Consider the following 17,320-nt stretch of genomic DNA (forward strand, 5'->3'; position numbering starts at 1 on the left):
TTAGGTGTTTCTGCTAGTGGTGCACAATATACTCAAGTAAATATGAAAGGAAGAGAAAAATACTTTATCACCTCATATCTTTCAGCAACACAATGAACACAAAGTACAATAACTCAATCACTCACAGGTTTAGACTTCTCCCATTCTCAGAGTCTGAGAACTATCAGAACCATGACAGACACCATGACAATACAAAACTGTCCAGAACAATGCAACATTGTAAAAAAAAGAAAAAGAAAAAAGGGACATTATATACAAGCCTAATTCATACCTTGCTGAAAATAACTTCTTAGTTACAGATCGGTTATTTCTTTGTAAACAACTTTGTCATATGACAAAGTATAAATTAGGCTTTAGTGGCTCGGTGCAGACTTTTCCACAGGGTCCCTCAGTACCACGTTTCATTATAAAGACACAAAACTTTTAATAGCAAGTGTTGAATGTTCAACACTTGCAACGCCAACATCACATCATTCAAGAGAATCGATTTGTTCTCGATAAGTCACAGTGCATTAGCAAGTACAAAACTACACAACACGAGTAGAAAATACAAACAAACTAAAACAATCCAAAACAATCGGAGTGTCTTGCGGGTAGTCTCACCCAAACAGGCGACACGCATAAAGAAAACAAGCTCACACGAAAAATACTGAATTTGAGGACGGAACCCAAAAACATAAGTAATATAATGATATCATTATATGAAAGCAAGGTGTTAATTGAAGACGCTACTAATCTAAAATTCATAGGATGAGCCACAGAGACCGTTTCAAGACTGAAATGGATTAAGGGTACGATTAGTACTGGCTAATGAAATATTACGTAATATTTGTGTACTGTATACCAGTGATTCCCAAACCAGCCCGTGACCCAAAAGAGAAATCTCCCTGGGATCCAAACTAGTGAAAATAGCAGATCCAAAATAATTTCATGCCGATCTACAAGCTCACAACGCACATTGTGAGCTTGTAGATCGACATGAAATTATTTAGGAAAATTATTTTAATTTCGTATATGAAAAACTCGGGATACAATTTTTGAAAATATTTTGACATAAAAATAATAATAAAAAAATAAACAAAAATATTTACTCACGACCCACAAAAATCGGTCCGCGACCTACATCTTGTCCCATCTTGGTTTGGGAAACAGTGCTGTACACAATTGAGAATGGTGAACACATATTATTATTTATTAATCAGATTGATATATTAAAAGGGAGTCAGACACAGTACGTTGCAGGCCTTGTAGTCGTTAAGAGTTGTAGAGGCCTCTTTAGCATAATTCCGGAAACAAAACAAAAGAGTTCATACGTGCTAGTATGTTCAGCCTCACTTTTTCGACCCTACTCTCTCAGGAGTATGTATGTCTGGCTATACCTTAACCACTTTCAACCAGGTGTCCTTATTTTGGGCACGTCATTATAGGCTTTATTTCATAAATAGCAGATTTACAAGCTCACAATGTGGCACGATGTGATGCGTTGTAAGTTGTAGTTTAATTATTTTTAATAGGGCTTAAGTGGTTAAAGCTGAATGTTGAGTAACGCTGTCCTCAATGTCCAAGAGAAGAGTTTGCACCTGGAAATTCTGGAAAGCTTCCCGTTGGTTGAATGCAATGACGTCTGAAATCAATGAAATCTGGATTAGGAGTTGCCCCCATTTAGTCTCACATGGTCAGACCCACAGTCTTACGTAACCAATTTCAGCAATGGAGGGTTTGAATCACAATGTCTGGATTTTGACAGAGAAAAAGTCCCGGGAAGCATCTTTTTGGCTGGGCTGTAATGGAAGTCCAAAGTTGGTCCGTGGTTGGTCAAGATCCTTAACTACTTTGATAGTTGCACCCCATGTTATCTATCAAATCAAACAATTGTGTAGATTTAAGGTCAAGGTTGTAGCTGCATGTACAATTTTAAGAAGCTACCTTTTGTATAGAAATGTTAGAAAATTGTGCTTTCAGTCATTCCTGAAAGATTATAGGCACACATCTGACATCATGTTATTGATGGTTGAATCTGTGGCGGGTGGCCGGGTGCTGTATTTGGCTTGCATTTGTAGGATCATCCGGCAGTGACAAAACAAATTGACAAATCAAAATGGGCACCTTGATTAAATAATATTAATCAAGTGAAGGATCAGTCTGGAACCTGGGCATAAATATCCCTTCTTCCACTGTCTTGAAAACAAGCGTGTTTGGTCAAATGCAAAGCAATGCATGGTTCATTGTATTCCACGGTCTTGTTCAGCGTCTCCAAGTCATTTCCCTGAGTGCTTCCTCTGCGATGTACCCTCAGCCAGTTCAGTACATTGACTCTGTGTCTCGGATGGTTCCAAAGGACAAGCTGAAAGTGCTTCCTAGTCTCTTGGTGACCCCACCCCCGTCCCTGTTCTTCTTCCTGTTCCAGTTGAGCAGGGAGCCGGAGCTCTGTCCCCTGGCTCCGGCCAGCATGCTACGTCTAGTGTTCTCTTTGTCCCCACTGTGTGAGAGCATCACTGACCTCCTGTCCACCTGTACACACACACGCACACACACACACACACACACACACACACACACACACACACACACACACACACACACACACACACACACACACACACACACACACACACACACACACACACACACACACACACACACACACACACGTTACTATCAAGCTTCAATGTTAAAGTACTTATTTTAAGCATTTACTGTAGGTGGTGCTCTCTTAAATACATTTTATTCCACGATTTTGTAACCCATTTTTCACCCCTGTGTCAATTATCTAATGTGATCTTGGGCTCTACACACCCTCCGCCAACCCTGTAGGTGGTGCTCTCATGCAACCAATAAGCTTCAATTCCGCAGTGACAGACATTACACTCAGACGTTGTAATGAGTGCCAATTCTGCCAAATATCTCCCAATAACAGCACTCACATATAAATGTATCATTTACCTTATTATACCTGTAGCCTAGCAACTGCCGCCAGTTTATGTATTTAGTAGCTGTGTAATAAGCGGGATAATGTATGGCTTCGTGTCGTGTTTGCTCTAGTAGTCAAAGTCAAAGTCATACGATTAGTCACACGTTACCACAGTAATTTGTTCTCCACATTTGACCCATCTCCTGCGGTGCACGCAGGAATCATTAGTTGATTTGACACCCAATCCAACCCATTGATGCTGAGTGCAAAGCAGGGAGGCATTGGGTCCCATTTTTACAGTCTTTGGTATGACCTGGCCCGGGGATCGAACCCCCAACCTCCCAGTTTCAGGGCGGACACTCTAACCACAAGGCCACTGTCTGGTCGTACTAGCACAAGATCAGACATAGTGAATCATATAAGTAGTTGCTATATTTAGAAATGTAACTAAGAGGACGTAAAAGCAGTAGGTTAGGGTTGATCCATTTGTAACTGTGACGGTGTACAAATGGAACCATATAGTCTCAGAGTTATATGAACAGTATGACGTTACCTGTGTGTCTTGTGAGTGCAGTGTGACGACCCCTAGCTGCACTCCTCTGTCACTGCAGCTCTTCAGTATTTGGACCACCTCTGCGTGTTTAGCCCACTTACAGTCCTGACCGTCCACTGCCACGATGTAGTCTCCTTCCCTCAGCCCTGCCTCCTATACAGCACACATACAAAATATATATAACACAATGCTGTGTTATGTCCAGGGCCTGTCTTTTGAGCTTGTACGTATGCCTGTATGTGTGTGTGTGTGTGTGTGTGTGTGTGTGTGTGTGTGTGTGTGTGTGTGGGTATTGTGTGCACGCAAAATGGAAGCATTAGGATATAAGTGGAGGGTTCTCTCTCACCGCGGCACAGCCTCCAGGCACCACCCCTGCCACCAGAACAGGGGAGTCTCCTCTGAGCGTGAGGCCCAAGCCGCCGTCCCGTCTCTGCAGGCATATGTCACGAACCGGGCCCCAGCGCGCCCGCGCACAAAACACAGACAGAGGACCCTGCGACAGAAGAGAGAGAATGCCATCCTTATCCAAGTTACATTATATTTTCAACCCTTTTCATATCAAGGTCCATTATTTATTTGGCCTTTGAGCCATGGACCACCATTTGATGACATATAGCCTCCCAGACCCAAAACTTAGAATAGTTTATCGTTGGATACAATTTTGTCCACAATTCCATGCTGTATTGATGTTGGTACCACAGGAGAGACAACAGGCATGTTCATCAAAATAACAATTCTTCTACATTCTCTAATTGTGTAGACTTCTTGTAAATTAAGTGTTGCAGATGCTTAACAATAATTTAACTCTTGTGAGTGTACCTTGAGAGCATACATGAAACCAATTGGACTCTTACGGGTCCATTTGGTTTCATTTTACGCTCTCAAGAGTAAAAAATCTATAAGGGTTCATTTGGTTACCAACTCTCCATCATCAGTGGTCCCTCTCAAGGACTACTGGAGTATACAGTATGGAGAGAGCTGCATTCACAATGCAGCACAATTCACCATCACAATATCCGACTAAATGTTTTTCAATGTGAAGCAGTGTCTCTCACCAGTTTTTGGAAGATGTCAGTGACTTGGACGGTGGAGAAGTTGGGTGATGTGATGTCTGGCTTCTGCAGGGTTTGAGCTGTCAACAGGAGGCAACGGGATCACTTACTGTTTTAGCATACTGTAACTGTGTACTGTCCCATTAAAGCTGCAATCCATAACATTATTAGTGATTATGAGTGAGAGTATGTTTATACAATATAACTAGCACATCTGCAGTTGTTAGAGGTCTCCCTGCTCTTCTATGGAGACATTTAGATCCTGTGCTCAGGTAGGACCACTATTGGTTGAGAAGGGGTATAAAGGTACTGTATGAAGCGCATACTGTAATATACTGTATTTGCTGCCCAAAAAGGCTTTTCATCTCAGCAGTAGAAATGTTGGGGTTTAACCCTGGGTACAGATCGCAGCTTTAACATCCAGCTCCTCAACATGATATATCGTTAAAATGAAAAAGAGATATAAAACAATATGTTGCTGTGTTATCTTGAACAATGTAATTAATTTCCTCTCCATCTCCGCATCATTCCTTTTAATATTCTATTCATAAGGCAACTTGTTTTCATCTTGTTAGAATGTATTTGGCCACTGTTTACATTAATAACAAGGAGGTACAGTGCTGAATAGTGTAGTGAAGGATGTGTACGTGACAGAGCCCATCTACAATCTTTCACAGCATCGCGATGCAGTGCGTTGTGAGCTTCTAGATCAGCTCTTGTTGGCAAGCGACGCCCAGCGATTATGCAAATTAAGCTTAAAGGTGAATTCCGCACAAGCTGTTTTCGTACCGTATATGAAGACCGTATCCATAAGTCAAAGAAAAAAAAAACATGCCGAGCGTTCCATACCGAATTAGCGGATTTACCGTCTGTGCGGGTCAAACGCTAGAACTCGTATTCACTCGCGCAATTTGTTTTTGTTTTTTGTTTACATCTGCTCCAGATGATATTAGTTGAGGTTAGTCCATGGAGTGTTGTTGCTGGAACTCTTCCGGTTCTATGTGAGCTGACGTTAGGCCTCGCCTACCCTTTTCTTAACGGACCAGCGCCCTATATCTTTTTTTTTTCTTTTTGGGGGGGGGGGGGATCAATATACATATTATCAACAGAATTTAGTAAAAAAAAACAGCTAGGGAGGAATTAGGCTTTAAGTCCCATCCTCACCCAGTAGTAGTACCATCAACGTGTCTATTCAGAGCACACTCTACACAGGACACTCACACTGGATCTCTGGAGCATCAGCGATCTCATCAAAGTCGTCCTCTCTGTCCAGCTCAGAGTACTTGTCCAGAGAGCGTCTGTGCGTCAGGGACAGCACGTCCTGCAAAATATCCATCTTCCGCAGGATCTTACACAGGCTGTGGACGCGCAACGCCTCCTCGTGACGAATCACAGCACGCCGCAAGTGAGCTTTACCTGCACACACAACACAGAAACATGATCTTCCACTAGCCATCTTAAATATCTCTGTTTTGACACTTCAAGGGCCACTTCACCCCTTTTGCAAACAGATGTTATTTTAATGATGTTTGGGATACAATAATCACTTTCCTGGGGTTCTTACAGTATGTGTGTAATACGTGTTTTTAGATATTTTAGATTTCAAAGTGCCAGTGATGTCATGGACACTGGTCTCCTTCCTTCCTGGACTACATGTTGTCTCAGTAAGTCAGCCCTCCCCCTATCCACAAGGTGAGGAGAGTGCAGCAAATTAAAAGGAGTGAAGTGGCCCTTTAAAGACACGATTAAATTGATATGTAGGCTTCTTGTAACATTGCTATCGAGGGGAATAGCGATGGTGACAATCTCCCTGAGGAGTGGTATTTCCACCTGCTCAGCTCCGCTCACATGCTCATGGACTGGATAGATACTTTTTGTCCTAGTCTGATATGAACACAAATGACTCAGTGTCCATGTCACAGTTGTTAAAATGATGAGAAACACAGCTATTTTAATTAATTAATTGTATTTTTAGGTATTCATCAATATGATGTATGTTTGCAATATTACATAATAATTATTATCCGCCTAGGACTCCGGAGACGAAGCAGTCGTTTCTACACTAGACCGGGCAGCGCACCCCCTGCCCCTCAGCCTCACCGCTCTTCTCCTGCCAGGTCAACGTTGTCAGGGAGCCAACTCCCTGCAAGCCCCTTGGGACCCGACCAGGTCCCGGTCCGGCCCGCCAAAACGGGCTCACGTGCCGTTAGATGAAATCCCCCCCCCCCCAGACTGGACTTGTCACATGACCACACACACACACACACACACACACACACACACAAATATAGTACATATTGCATTCTCTTCATCAAACAATTCTCCTTCCTTCACTCGCTACTGCTACTTCTCTCACAAATACTGCAGGAGAATTTCCACCTTGTCCTATCAAACGAGCCAGTTGGTTTTGTACAGTGCAGAAAATGTAAGTGTTCTTAACTTATTATTATTGTGGGTTTGTATTTATCAGCGCAAGGTGCGAGGGGCTGTTGCATGCAATGTGAATGCATGCGCAGCGATGCGCTAGAAAAGGTGTCGGGCTTCGGGCCGGGCTCAGGCTGTAAAACTGTGGTACCATAACGGGCTATGCCGGGCCCGGGCTGAACTCCACTGGCCCGGGCCGGGCTCATATTGTGGGCCCGTGCAGGGCCCGTGCAGGGCTCTAGAGTGCGTGCGTGTGTGTACTGACCTAGTCTTCGTCTGGCCTCTGGGTCTTGTAGGACAGTGCAGACTGGCGGTCCAGCAGGAACATTGACGTGGAACTGCAAGAAGGCCTTCTGGGCCTCTTCGTCACACTCCTCGTCCTCCTCCTCGCCACAATCTACACAGCAACACACACAATTGTTTTATTTTATTATTATTCAGCAAACGTTCTACTTGTCGTTTCCACACATGCAGTAGATACCTTGACACAATAGTATACAGTAACACGACATAACTTTCCCTTCCAGATGGAATTTCATGGCTCCCACGGTGTCCCACCAGTACAGGCTTTAGTTCCGACACACCATAGGTCATTAGACCGACAACCTATACCCAAACCCCTAACCTAACCCTAACCGAAAGAACGACGCAACGCATGTCAGACCAACGCGTGTCGGGAGCGACAGGTGATTTCCGCATTTCGATCGACATCGACATCAACATCAACATCGATCGACATTAACCGACATCGATCGACCGACATCGATTGACATCGATAGACATCGACCGACATCGATCAACATCGACATCGATGTGGTTAGCAGGACCTTGTAGTCGATCCTGGCTGAAACGGGGAGCCAGTGTGTGGGGAGCCATCCATCTCTAGTTTTAGTTTTCCCCCCTTTACTCAGAAGGCACACTGTCCCAACCAGTCCAGAAAACAGAGGTGAAACATAATGGCCACCACCCATCCCTGCATCGCTGTGACATTTAGGTTTATTTTCCTGCAGTCCATGCACTCACGTTTGTTGTCGCAGAGTGCAGTGGCAGCGTAGTAGTGGGACAGGGCGCGGAAGTGTTCCGATTTGACCTGGACCATGGAGGCCCAGGAGAACGGCACGTAGTCCTTCACCAGCGTCTGGGACATGCTCTGTTGCACCAATGAGTACACGTCTGATACCTGAAGAACACGCCAACAATATCATATGGTATTCCTTCACACTGAAATAATGTGTCTGGAGTTACGGCCAGGCAGTTATATTGTCTTCAACAAAATAGAAAATACTGTATATTTTAGTAACCTATAGTATCTAGGGCTGCAACTATTGATTATTTTCTTTATTTTTCTTTTATTCTAGAGATTACTTTTTCAATTAATCAAGTGCATCTTTTTGTATATATGAACAAATCACTGCAAGAAAATACTTTATTTTTTAATTGTCAATTAGTTTGATTAATGTTGCAGTCTTAAAACCGTCTTTACCAAACTGTGATTTTCCACTATCAATCAACTATCAATCAACAATAGTAGGGAACTGGGAATTGTGTAACTGATGAAATTAGGTATGTGAAATAACGTGACAATATCACATGTCCACATTACGGACGGCGCCTGTGTGTGTGTGTGTGTGGGTGTGTGTGTGTGTGTGTGTGTGTGTGCGTGTGTGTGTGTGTGTGTGTGTACTGTGCTCACCCGAGCAGCCTCTTGTGCCAAGCAGAGTTGCGAGGTGAAAGGTTTGCCCTGCGCAGTGAGTGTGACTCGCTCAAACACACATTCCTGCACCTGGGCGATCATCAACCGCACCAGCATGCAGAGGGAAGGACCACTCATGTCCAGACTGGGAGCGTTGGAGAAGTTCTCCTTCAGGTAATTGAACGCACCTGCACGCACGTAGGCACACACACACACACACACACACACACACACACACACACACACACACACACACACACACACACACACACACACACACACACACACATAGCCAAGGTTATATTGAGCATCACTAATGTAAACATATGCAGTTGAACTGCACGTATGCCGACCGTTTGCTGGTGAAACCTCAATAGCTGATCTGCAACAAGCTATAGTATAAAAGCATAAAATCAGGCTTAAAGAGGTACCTGCAGCCCTCTGAAAGGCGTCTATGGCCCGGTCGATGCCGGCGGTGGCAGAGCGGTCCTGCCGTGCTCCAATCTGCGTGTACAGAGCACCGATGTTGAACAGCACGCTGCCCTTCTCGAAGGCCAAGGCACGCTGGCACGACGGCACGCCTGTCAGGGAGTCATACCTGAGGAGAGGGACACACGTGGAGGTCCCCGTTGTAATCTGTGCGTGCAAATGTGGGGCACTGGTCGTCATTTGCATCTGCATTTTGTTATCATCTCCTGATCGACACTTTGATCAAGAGATCAGCATGTGCATAAAATATGCATTCTTGAATAGCTGCAAGGGTGGAAATTAACTCTAATTTCCACAGTCCACACTGAATATTATTCAGGTTTGACCTGAAGAAGGGACCAAAGCGTTGCCTTCAATACATGTTTCCTCTTGTACCAAGCGTATTGGGTTGCTTTATTTAAAATTATTATTATAAAATTATTGTATAAAATATTCAGCTATTTTGCTATTCCTTTTCTGATCAACACTTTGAGCATAATGACATGTTCTTGAATCGTGTAGAAATTTACATTCAGGATTGCTTTATGAAGAAAACTAATACAAATAAAATAAACGTCCAAAAGTTAAATGAACGCGAATGAAATAAGTAAAAACATGCAGATGCTGCATTCAGAATGGAACTTTAGGCCTGCTTGCGTGTGTGTGTGTGTGTGTGTGTGTGTGTGTGTGTGTGTGTGTGAGTGAGTGTGAGTGTGTGCATGTCTAGTCTACGTGTCTGTGTGCATGTCTAGTCTACGTGTCTGTGTGCATGTGTAGTCTACGTGTCTGTGTGCATGTCTAGTCTACGTGTCTGTGTGCATGTCTAGTCTACGTGTCTGTCTGTGTGCATGTCTAGTCTACGTGTCTGTGTGCATGTCTAGTCTACGTGTCTGTGTGCATGTCTAGTCTACGTGTCTGTGTGCATGTCTAGTCTACGTGTCTGTGTGCATGTGTAGTCTACGTGTCTGTGTGCATGTCTAGTCTACGTGTCTGTCTGTGTGCATGTCTAGTCTACGTGTCTGTGTGCATGTCTAGTCTACGTGTCTGTGTGCATGTCTAGTCTACGTGTCTGTCTGTGTGCATGTCTAGTCTACGTGTCTGTCTGTGTGCATGTCTAGTCTACGTGTCTGTCTGTGTGCATGTCTAGTCTACGTGTCTGTCTGTGTGCATGTCTAGTCTACGTGTCTGTCTGTGTGCATGTCTAGTCTACGTGTCTGTCTGTGTGCATGTCTAGTCTACGTGTCTGTCTGTGTGCATGTCTAGTCTACGTGTCTGTGTGCATGTCTAGTCTACGTGTCTGTGTGCATGTCTAGTCTACGTGTCTGTGTGCATTTCTAGTCTACGTGTCTGTCTGTGTGCATGTCTAGTCTACGTGTCTGTGTGCATGTCTAGTCTACGTGTCTGTCTGTGTGCATGTCTAGTCTACGTGTCTGTGTGCATGTCTAGTCTACGTGTCTGTCTGTGTGCATGTCTAGTCTACGTGTGTGTGTGCATGTCTAGTCTACGTGTCTGTGTGCATGTCTAGTCTACGTGTCTGTGTGCATGTCTAGTCTACGTGTCTGTGTGCATGTCTAGTCTACGTGTGTGTGTGCATGTCTAGTCTACGTGTCTGTCTGTGTGCATGTCTAGTCTACGTGTCTGTGTGCATGTCTAGTCTACGTGTCTGTGTGCATGTCTAGTCTACGTGTCTGTGTGCATGTCTAGTCTACGTGTCTGTCTGTGTGCATGTCTAGTCTACGTGTCTGTGTGCACGTCTAGTCTACGTGTCTGTGTGCATGTCTAGTCTACGTGTCTGTGTGCATGTCTAGTCTACGTGTCTGTGTGCATGTCTAGTCTACGTGTCTGTCTGTGTGCATGTCTAGTCTACGTGTCTGTGTGCATGTCTAGTCTACGTGTCTGTGTGCATGTCTAGTCTACGTGTCTGTGTGCATGTCTAGTCTACGTGTCTGTGTGCATGTCTAGTCTACGTGTGTGTGTGCATGTCTAGTCTACGTGTCTGTGTGTGTGTGTGTGTGCATGTCTAGTCTATGTGTGTGTGTGTGCATGTCTAGTCTACATGTCTGTGTGCATGTCTAGTCTACGTGTCTGTGTGCATGTCTAGTCTACGTGTCTGTCTGTGTGCATGTCTAGTCTACGTGTCTGTCTGTGTGCATGTCTAGTCGTGTCTGTGTGCATGTCTAGTCGTGTCTGTGTGCATGTCTAGTCTACGTGTCTGTGTGCATGTCTAGTCGTGTCTGTGTGCATGTCTAGTCTACGTGTCTGTGTGCATGTCTAGTCTACGTGTCTGTGTGCATGTGTAGTCTACGTGTCTGTCTGTGTGCATGTCTAGTCTACGTGTCTGTGTGCATGCCTAGTCGTGTCTGTGTGCATGTCTAGTCTACGTGTCTGTGTGCATGTCTAGTCTACGTGTCTGTGTGCATGTGTAGTCTACGTGTCTGTGTGCATGTCTAGTCTACGTGTCTGTGTGCATGTCTAGTCTACGTGTCTGTGTGCATGTCTAGTCTACGTGTCTGTGTGCATGTCTAGTCTACGTGTCTGTGTGCATGTCTAGTCTACGTGTCTGTGTGCATGTGTCTGACCAGTGGAAGTGCACTCCCAGGTTCCGGTGTTGGGGGAAGAAGCGCTGGTCCAGGTAAAACAGCTGGTTGTAGTATTCTATCAACAGCTCCAGACCAGCCTGATTACGACTGGGAGTCCGCATGGCCTGAACACAACAACAACAACAACGATAGAGTTATAGACAAGAAGCAACTAGCAGGAAATACACATATTAGGGATGCTGAGTTTGCGGACACTTGCTAATTCGTTTTGAAAAACATCACTTGTTATTGATTATTTACTATTTACACCTCCGCTAACATTGATTTCACTCACAACAGCTTGAGAGTCTGTATATGCGATTATGCGTACACGTATATATTGTGCCATGTCTGTGTGTCACCTTACCTATCAGTTGTCAGTACTAGCTGTCAGCCAGTAAGTCTGCCATGATCGTTCACACCTGATCAGTCCCGATAGTTGTTATCCACAGCCTATTTTATCATGCTTTCATTGTTGTCACACTCCAGTGTCCCACTGCAGCAATCGCTGAACCAGATACATGCTTAATGTGTGGAAGTGCGTTTGTTGGCCCTCACCTGTCTGAGCTCCATCAGGTCTTTGATCTCCTTGTCGTAGAGAGAAGCGTCCTCTCCGTAGTGCTCGCAGATGAAATCCTGCAGAGGAGACAGCATGTCAAAGTGATGCACATCCTTGCACTGTGTTCCCACTAATCATGTCAAAGTGATGCACATCCTTGCACTGTGTTCCCACTAATCAGTAATGATGCACATCCTTGCACTGTGTGCCCACTAATCAGGATGTTTGTGACAAATGGCTGGCTTTCATTTATAAAGTTTGGGCAATACTACCAACTGTGTAAAGGTGCATATCAGGTCAGGCGTCATTGTGATTCCCTTGTCTAAGGGCACGGCAAGCATCATCCAAGAAACATTACCGGCAAGCAAAAGAAAACCTCAATCATTCTTATTTAAAGGGGACCTGTGCCTTGTATGCATTTTGAGGTAATTCATTGAATTCCATTCAATCAATACAGTATGAACTAGAAAAAGTGCCCTTCTGGGCAAAGGTCTCCACCAGGAGGATAGGATTGTGTGTGATGTTTGGCAAAATGTTTAGGAGTAATATAAACATGTTTATTTGTTTGTGTGTGTTTGTGTGTGTGTGTGTGTGTGTGTGTGTGTGTGTGTGTGTGTGTGTGTGTGTGTGTCGCGACTTGGCCTGTTGTAGCGCCACCATGAGGCTGATTTGAAAACTGTCAAGTGGCATTTCTTCCTCAGCCTAGTAGTGGGAATAGGCATGCACAGTTTCACCGCAATCGGACGCTGCGTTGCGGAGTTGTGGCAATTTGTACAAAACGGGTACAAAACGGGCTACTCCTGAAAACTTTAGAAGCCAATCGTAGCCAATCAGGATGGATAATTATGAGAAATCAAACAAATCACATGATCACATGACTATGGAGAGCATGTGTACCGATTTGCGTGAAATGTGGATAAAATCTGAAGGAGTAATATTAGAAAATGTGTTTTACATATCTCGGCCTCCTGGTGGCGCTATAAAGAGCAGATGTGAAAAATTCCAGGCAAAGGTTTTTCCTTGGCCTCTAGGGAGTGTGCATACATGGTTTTACACAGATCGGTGCAGTTATAGGTAAAAACACAAATCGGCCAGTTATAGCGCCACCATGAGGCTGAGTTGAAAATATTCAAGTGGCATTTCTTCCTCGACCTAGTGGGAATGTGCGTGCAAAATTTCACGGAAATCACACCATGTGTTCATGATTTGCAGCATTTTGTTTGAAACGGAGCACTCCTGCGAACTTTGGAAGCCAATCTTAGCCAATCAGGATGGAGTCTGAAAAATCTGAAAGACCCGTTTCGTTGAATGGCTCTAGAGAGACTGTGTACCAATTTGCGTAATGTTTGGACAAAATCTGTAGGTGTACTGTCAAAACATTTGTTTTGCACAAAGCGGCCTCCTGGTGGCGCTATAACAGGCCAATGTGAAAACTTTGGGGCAGAGGTTCAGCTCTGGCATTCAGGGAGTATGTGTGCAGAGTATGGCTGCGATCAAGCCAACGGTGCCAGAGATTAGCTGTTCACAGACGGACACACGGACGGACACACGGACGGATGGGCGGAGTGCAAAACATACTCTCTCCCCATGCCTTCGGCCTGGTGGAGACAAAAATCAACTAGAGACTTGAATGAGATATGTATTGTGATCCAGTTACTACATTGATTAACTAGCCGTAAATAGTTCAAGGAAAAACCTACAAATGCAATTCAAAAGTCCATGAATTCTTAAAATAATTAAACTGATTTCCTGAATATTCCTTTACTATCTTCTATGTCCTTTCAGTAATCTGCCATCCTACTCTAGTCCTTCCAGTACTCTGACATCCAACTCCTAACATGCAGAGACATGCATAACATAAAGAATCAAGTCATTATTTGATGGGGCTGTCCTGACCCGTCACCCGCGTCGTGCTTCAATGATCAGTCAGCAATTTGACAAAGCCGTGGGAAACCGTTGGCTTTGTCTCCATGCCAGCCTCTGTTCGACAGCATTTTCACTGGCTTAGAACAGCACACTTGGCAGAGCTTTTACAAACTATAAATCTAACCTGGAGGCACATTACACTGACTATAAAAGGTTTATAACTGATGAAATGCATTGCCATGATGATTCACTTGTGCAGGGAATAGACCTGTCAACACTTAATCTAACTACCCTTAACCCAACTGAAAGTAGCTTTGCACTACGGTTATATTGGAAGGATCAGGGGAGGACTTATTACGTTACCTCATGTTAAGGTCATGACTCTCTCTCTCACACACCACACACACACACACACACACACACACACACACACACACACACACACACACACACACACACACACACACACACACACACACACACACACACACACACACACACACACACACACACACACACACACACACGGCTATTAATAAGCTACTTATTGATGAACAAAAAATATTCATGAATGACATTTGTGCACCTGTCTTGTTTGGACAAGCCCCATAGGCTAAGTATGTACTGTATTAGTGTGAGTAAAGGGGGGGAAACGAATTAATATATATATATATATATATATATATATATATATATATATATATATATATATATATATATATCACAGTACATGAGTCATTCCACGAAACCGATATGATTTGCGGTCTCTCTGACCTTTTCAGGTGTATTTTATCGATTGGGTCACCAAAATATATTTTTAAAAGCTTGTTATCATCAATTGAAATGTTCCCTTTAATATTGGTCATTCATATAGAAAATTTTGATCTTGCTTTCAGTAGACACTGACACCCCCTATTTTGTAATTTTGTTCATGTCCCCAATGGCCTTCGATGAAAGGGGACTTGATATATATAGATATGACTATAAAAAAATTACAAAACTCCATAAATTAGGCCATTCACATATAAATCTATCTTTGATTTATTGCTGGTCATGTTTAGTTTTTGAATAATTAATCATTAAAATAGCATTATATAGCTCTGTCAGCCCAGTTGCACTCAACCCCGTTACACAAGTCATTTTCCCCTCCATAGTCCATAACAATAATGAACTGGCCCTTTAGTGACATCAGCAACAGGGAGTGGCATTCTACAAGTCTTTTGAACAACATGCTACAGAAAGTGGCAATTTCACACCTTGTGATGTTTTATAGTCATTTATACTCTCATATGTGGTCGTAAATTACAACAGCTCAACTCTGTTATGTACATGGAATAAAGATATAAATAGTTTGTTATTTCAACAATATATCTTATTTCTTAATCATGCATGCGATGTGGTCTCCTCTTAATCACCATCTTGAGTAAAAATATATCACAACCGCGTCCCCGTTTTTCCTACCCGATTTCGCACCAGTGAGGGGTAGGAGGGCGAGAGACCTGTATGCAGATTCAAACACACTGCCTTATTTACTACAGCAAACGACCTTTACAACTGTTTTAGTTGCCTTAGGTAGTAGTAGTAGTTTGTACTGAATGTTTCCTTTATCCTCGTGTTGCGCTTTACTTCTGTTTTCGCCTACGTTTTTATACGTGCCGTTGTCCTTCAAGTTCCACAGCCGACCGCCCCCAGCCCCCCCCCCCCACCCCTCACTAGTGTGAAATCGGGTAGGAAAAACAGGGACGCATCACAACCCTGTTCGAGTCAACCCTGTTAATTGTCAATCCTGTTATTGTATTATTGTATACAAAATATGAATTTAATGCCTGAGATGGGAAAATATGATTTTCTGCTAGTTCAATATGTCCTTAAAGTTGTGGGGTATTCAGAAAAGTAAAACCTTTCAAGTCCAAATCGTACTGGTTTCGTAGAATGACTCATATACAGATTGAGAACCACACTGTTCTCAACCAGTGTGGTTTACGTTCAAAGTTCTATTTAGCACCTCAACTATCCCAAAGAACCACTGAAGAACCCTGACGTGCTGTAGCACTTCAGTAATTGTGTTGAATGATATATTTGGAACTATACATATATATACAGTATACAGTATATGATTACTTGGGTATTTTAATGTATCCAGATAATTTGATGACAGAATCACTCTCTCCTCACCTGAATAGAGACTGTGAAGTCCACTTCCTTCGTTTCTTTCAACCCGAGGGGGATCATGGGAACGTTGACTCCCTCACTGGGAGTCAAGCAAAATGTAAACACATGCAGGATACTTCACCCTCACATTGTGAAGTACACACATTAACCACATACTGCATTACTTACACAATTATTACAATTATAGGCTAGTAGTCTATATAGTCTATTATAGATGTACAGTATAGTATATATTATACAATTTACAATGTTCTGCATTGTCTACAGTAGGCGTGTACATGTGCTTTGTCAGTAGTATGTGATGTGTCTACTGGTGGCTTCTCACAGCAGCACCATATTCAGTGCCACTAGCAAAACACGAGGCTGTAATTTTTTCATCAAAGGCAAAGCAGTTGCACATGATCTCCAAAACAAGATATTCTTCTGTTCTGCTGAATGTCTGACTCGCATACTGTATCAACTTAACATAGACAGACAGAAAATCCTATTCAAAATGACACACTCTTAAAGAGGTATGTAAACCTAGGCAGGTTTTGTGGTTTGATTCCAGTTCAGGTTACAAAATTACAGAAAGGTAATAACATTGCAGGCCGCATGAGATTTACCTTATAGTACTCTGCGACGTAATCAACACAGCTGCGCCTGCGGCTAATAGGATTATGGGTGTGTTAGATATTGGGTATGGCTGAATATGCCAAGAATTGACCGTGGCACACTCATGGCTCTCACACCTCAATCTAACAACCCATTATACATTTCAATAGCTGCAGCTGCATTGCTTACTAGCCTGCCTTGTTTTCAATTTGTAGTTGGGGGGAGAGTAAACAACAACAATTTGTCCTGTCTTGGATCTCTCAAAGATCTATGAACATGGTACTCTGTTCACCAGATGTATTTATCTGAGCAAATAGCAGCGTTTGAAAAAGCCTCAAAATTTCTCCTGGTGAACTTTAAACGGTACTGTAAATACAAACTTGTAGTTTCTGCCCACTCAAATGCACTTCACAATGTACTTCACATTCACACACCACACTGGTAGAATA

General features: G+C 43.3%; 1 protein-coding gene across 1 annotated transcript in view; it reads right to left on the minus strand.

Annotated features, from left to right (window-relative positions):
- Positions 1-2,030: 2,030 nt before the first annotated feature.
- rhpn1 (rhophilin, Rho GTPase binding protein 1) overlaps positions 2,031-17,320 on the minus strand; it is a 31,089-nt gene continuing 15,799 nt past the window's right edge. The window contains exons 5-16 of the mRNA XM_079505752.1: positions 16,281-16,356; positions 12,239-12,316; positions 11,681-11,805; positions 9,065-9,231; positions 8,634-8,821; positions 7,964-8,120; positions 7,206-7,337; positions 5,738-5,932; positions 4,520-4,596; positions 3,811-3,957; positions 3,465-3,617; positions 2,031-2,511 (exon numbers count right to left, since the gene is read on the minus strand). Coding sequence (XP_079361878.1) covers positions 2,302-2,511; positions 3,465-3,617; positions 3,811-3,957; positions 4,520-4,596; positions 5,738-5,932; positions 7,206-7,337; positions 7,964-8,120; positions 8,634-8,821; positions 9,065-9,231; positions 11,681-11,805; positions 12,239-12,316; positions 16,281-16,356 — 1,705 coding nt within the window. The 3' untranslated portion in view covers positions 2,031-2,301. The remainder of the gene's footprint in view (positions 2,512-3,464; positions 3,618-3,810; positions 3,958-4,519; positions 4,597-5,737; positions 5,933-7,205; positions 7,338-7,963; positions 8,121-8,633; positions 8,822-9,064; positions 9,232-11,680; positions 11,806-12,238; positions 12,317-16,280; positions 16,357-17,320) is intronic.

This window comes from Electrona antarctica, assembly GCF_951216825.1.
Source record: "Electrona antarctica genome assembly, chromosome: 7".
Taxonomy (NCBI): Eukaryota; Metazoa; Chordata; class Actinopteri; order Myctophiformes; family Myctophidae; genus Electrona; species Electrona antarctica.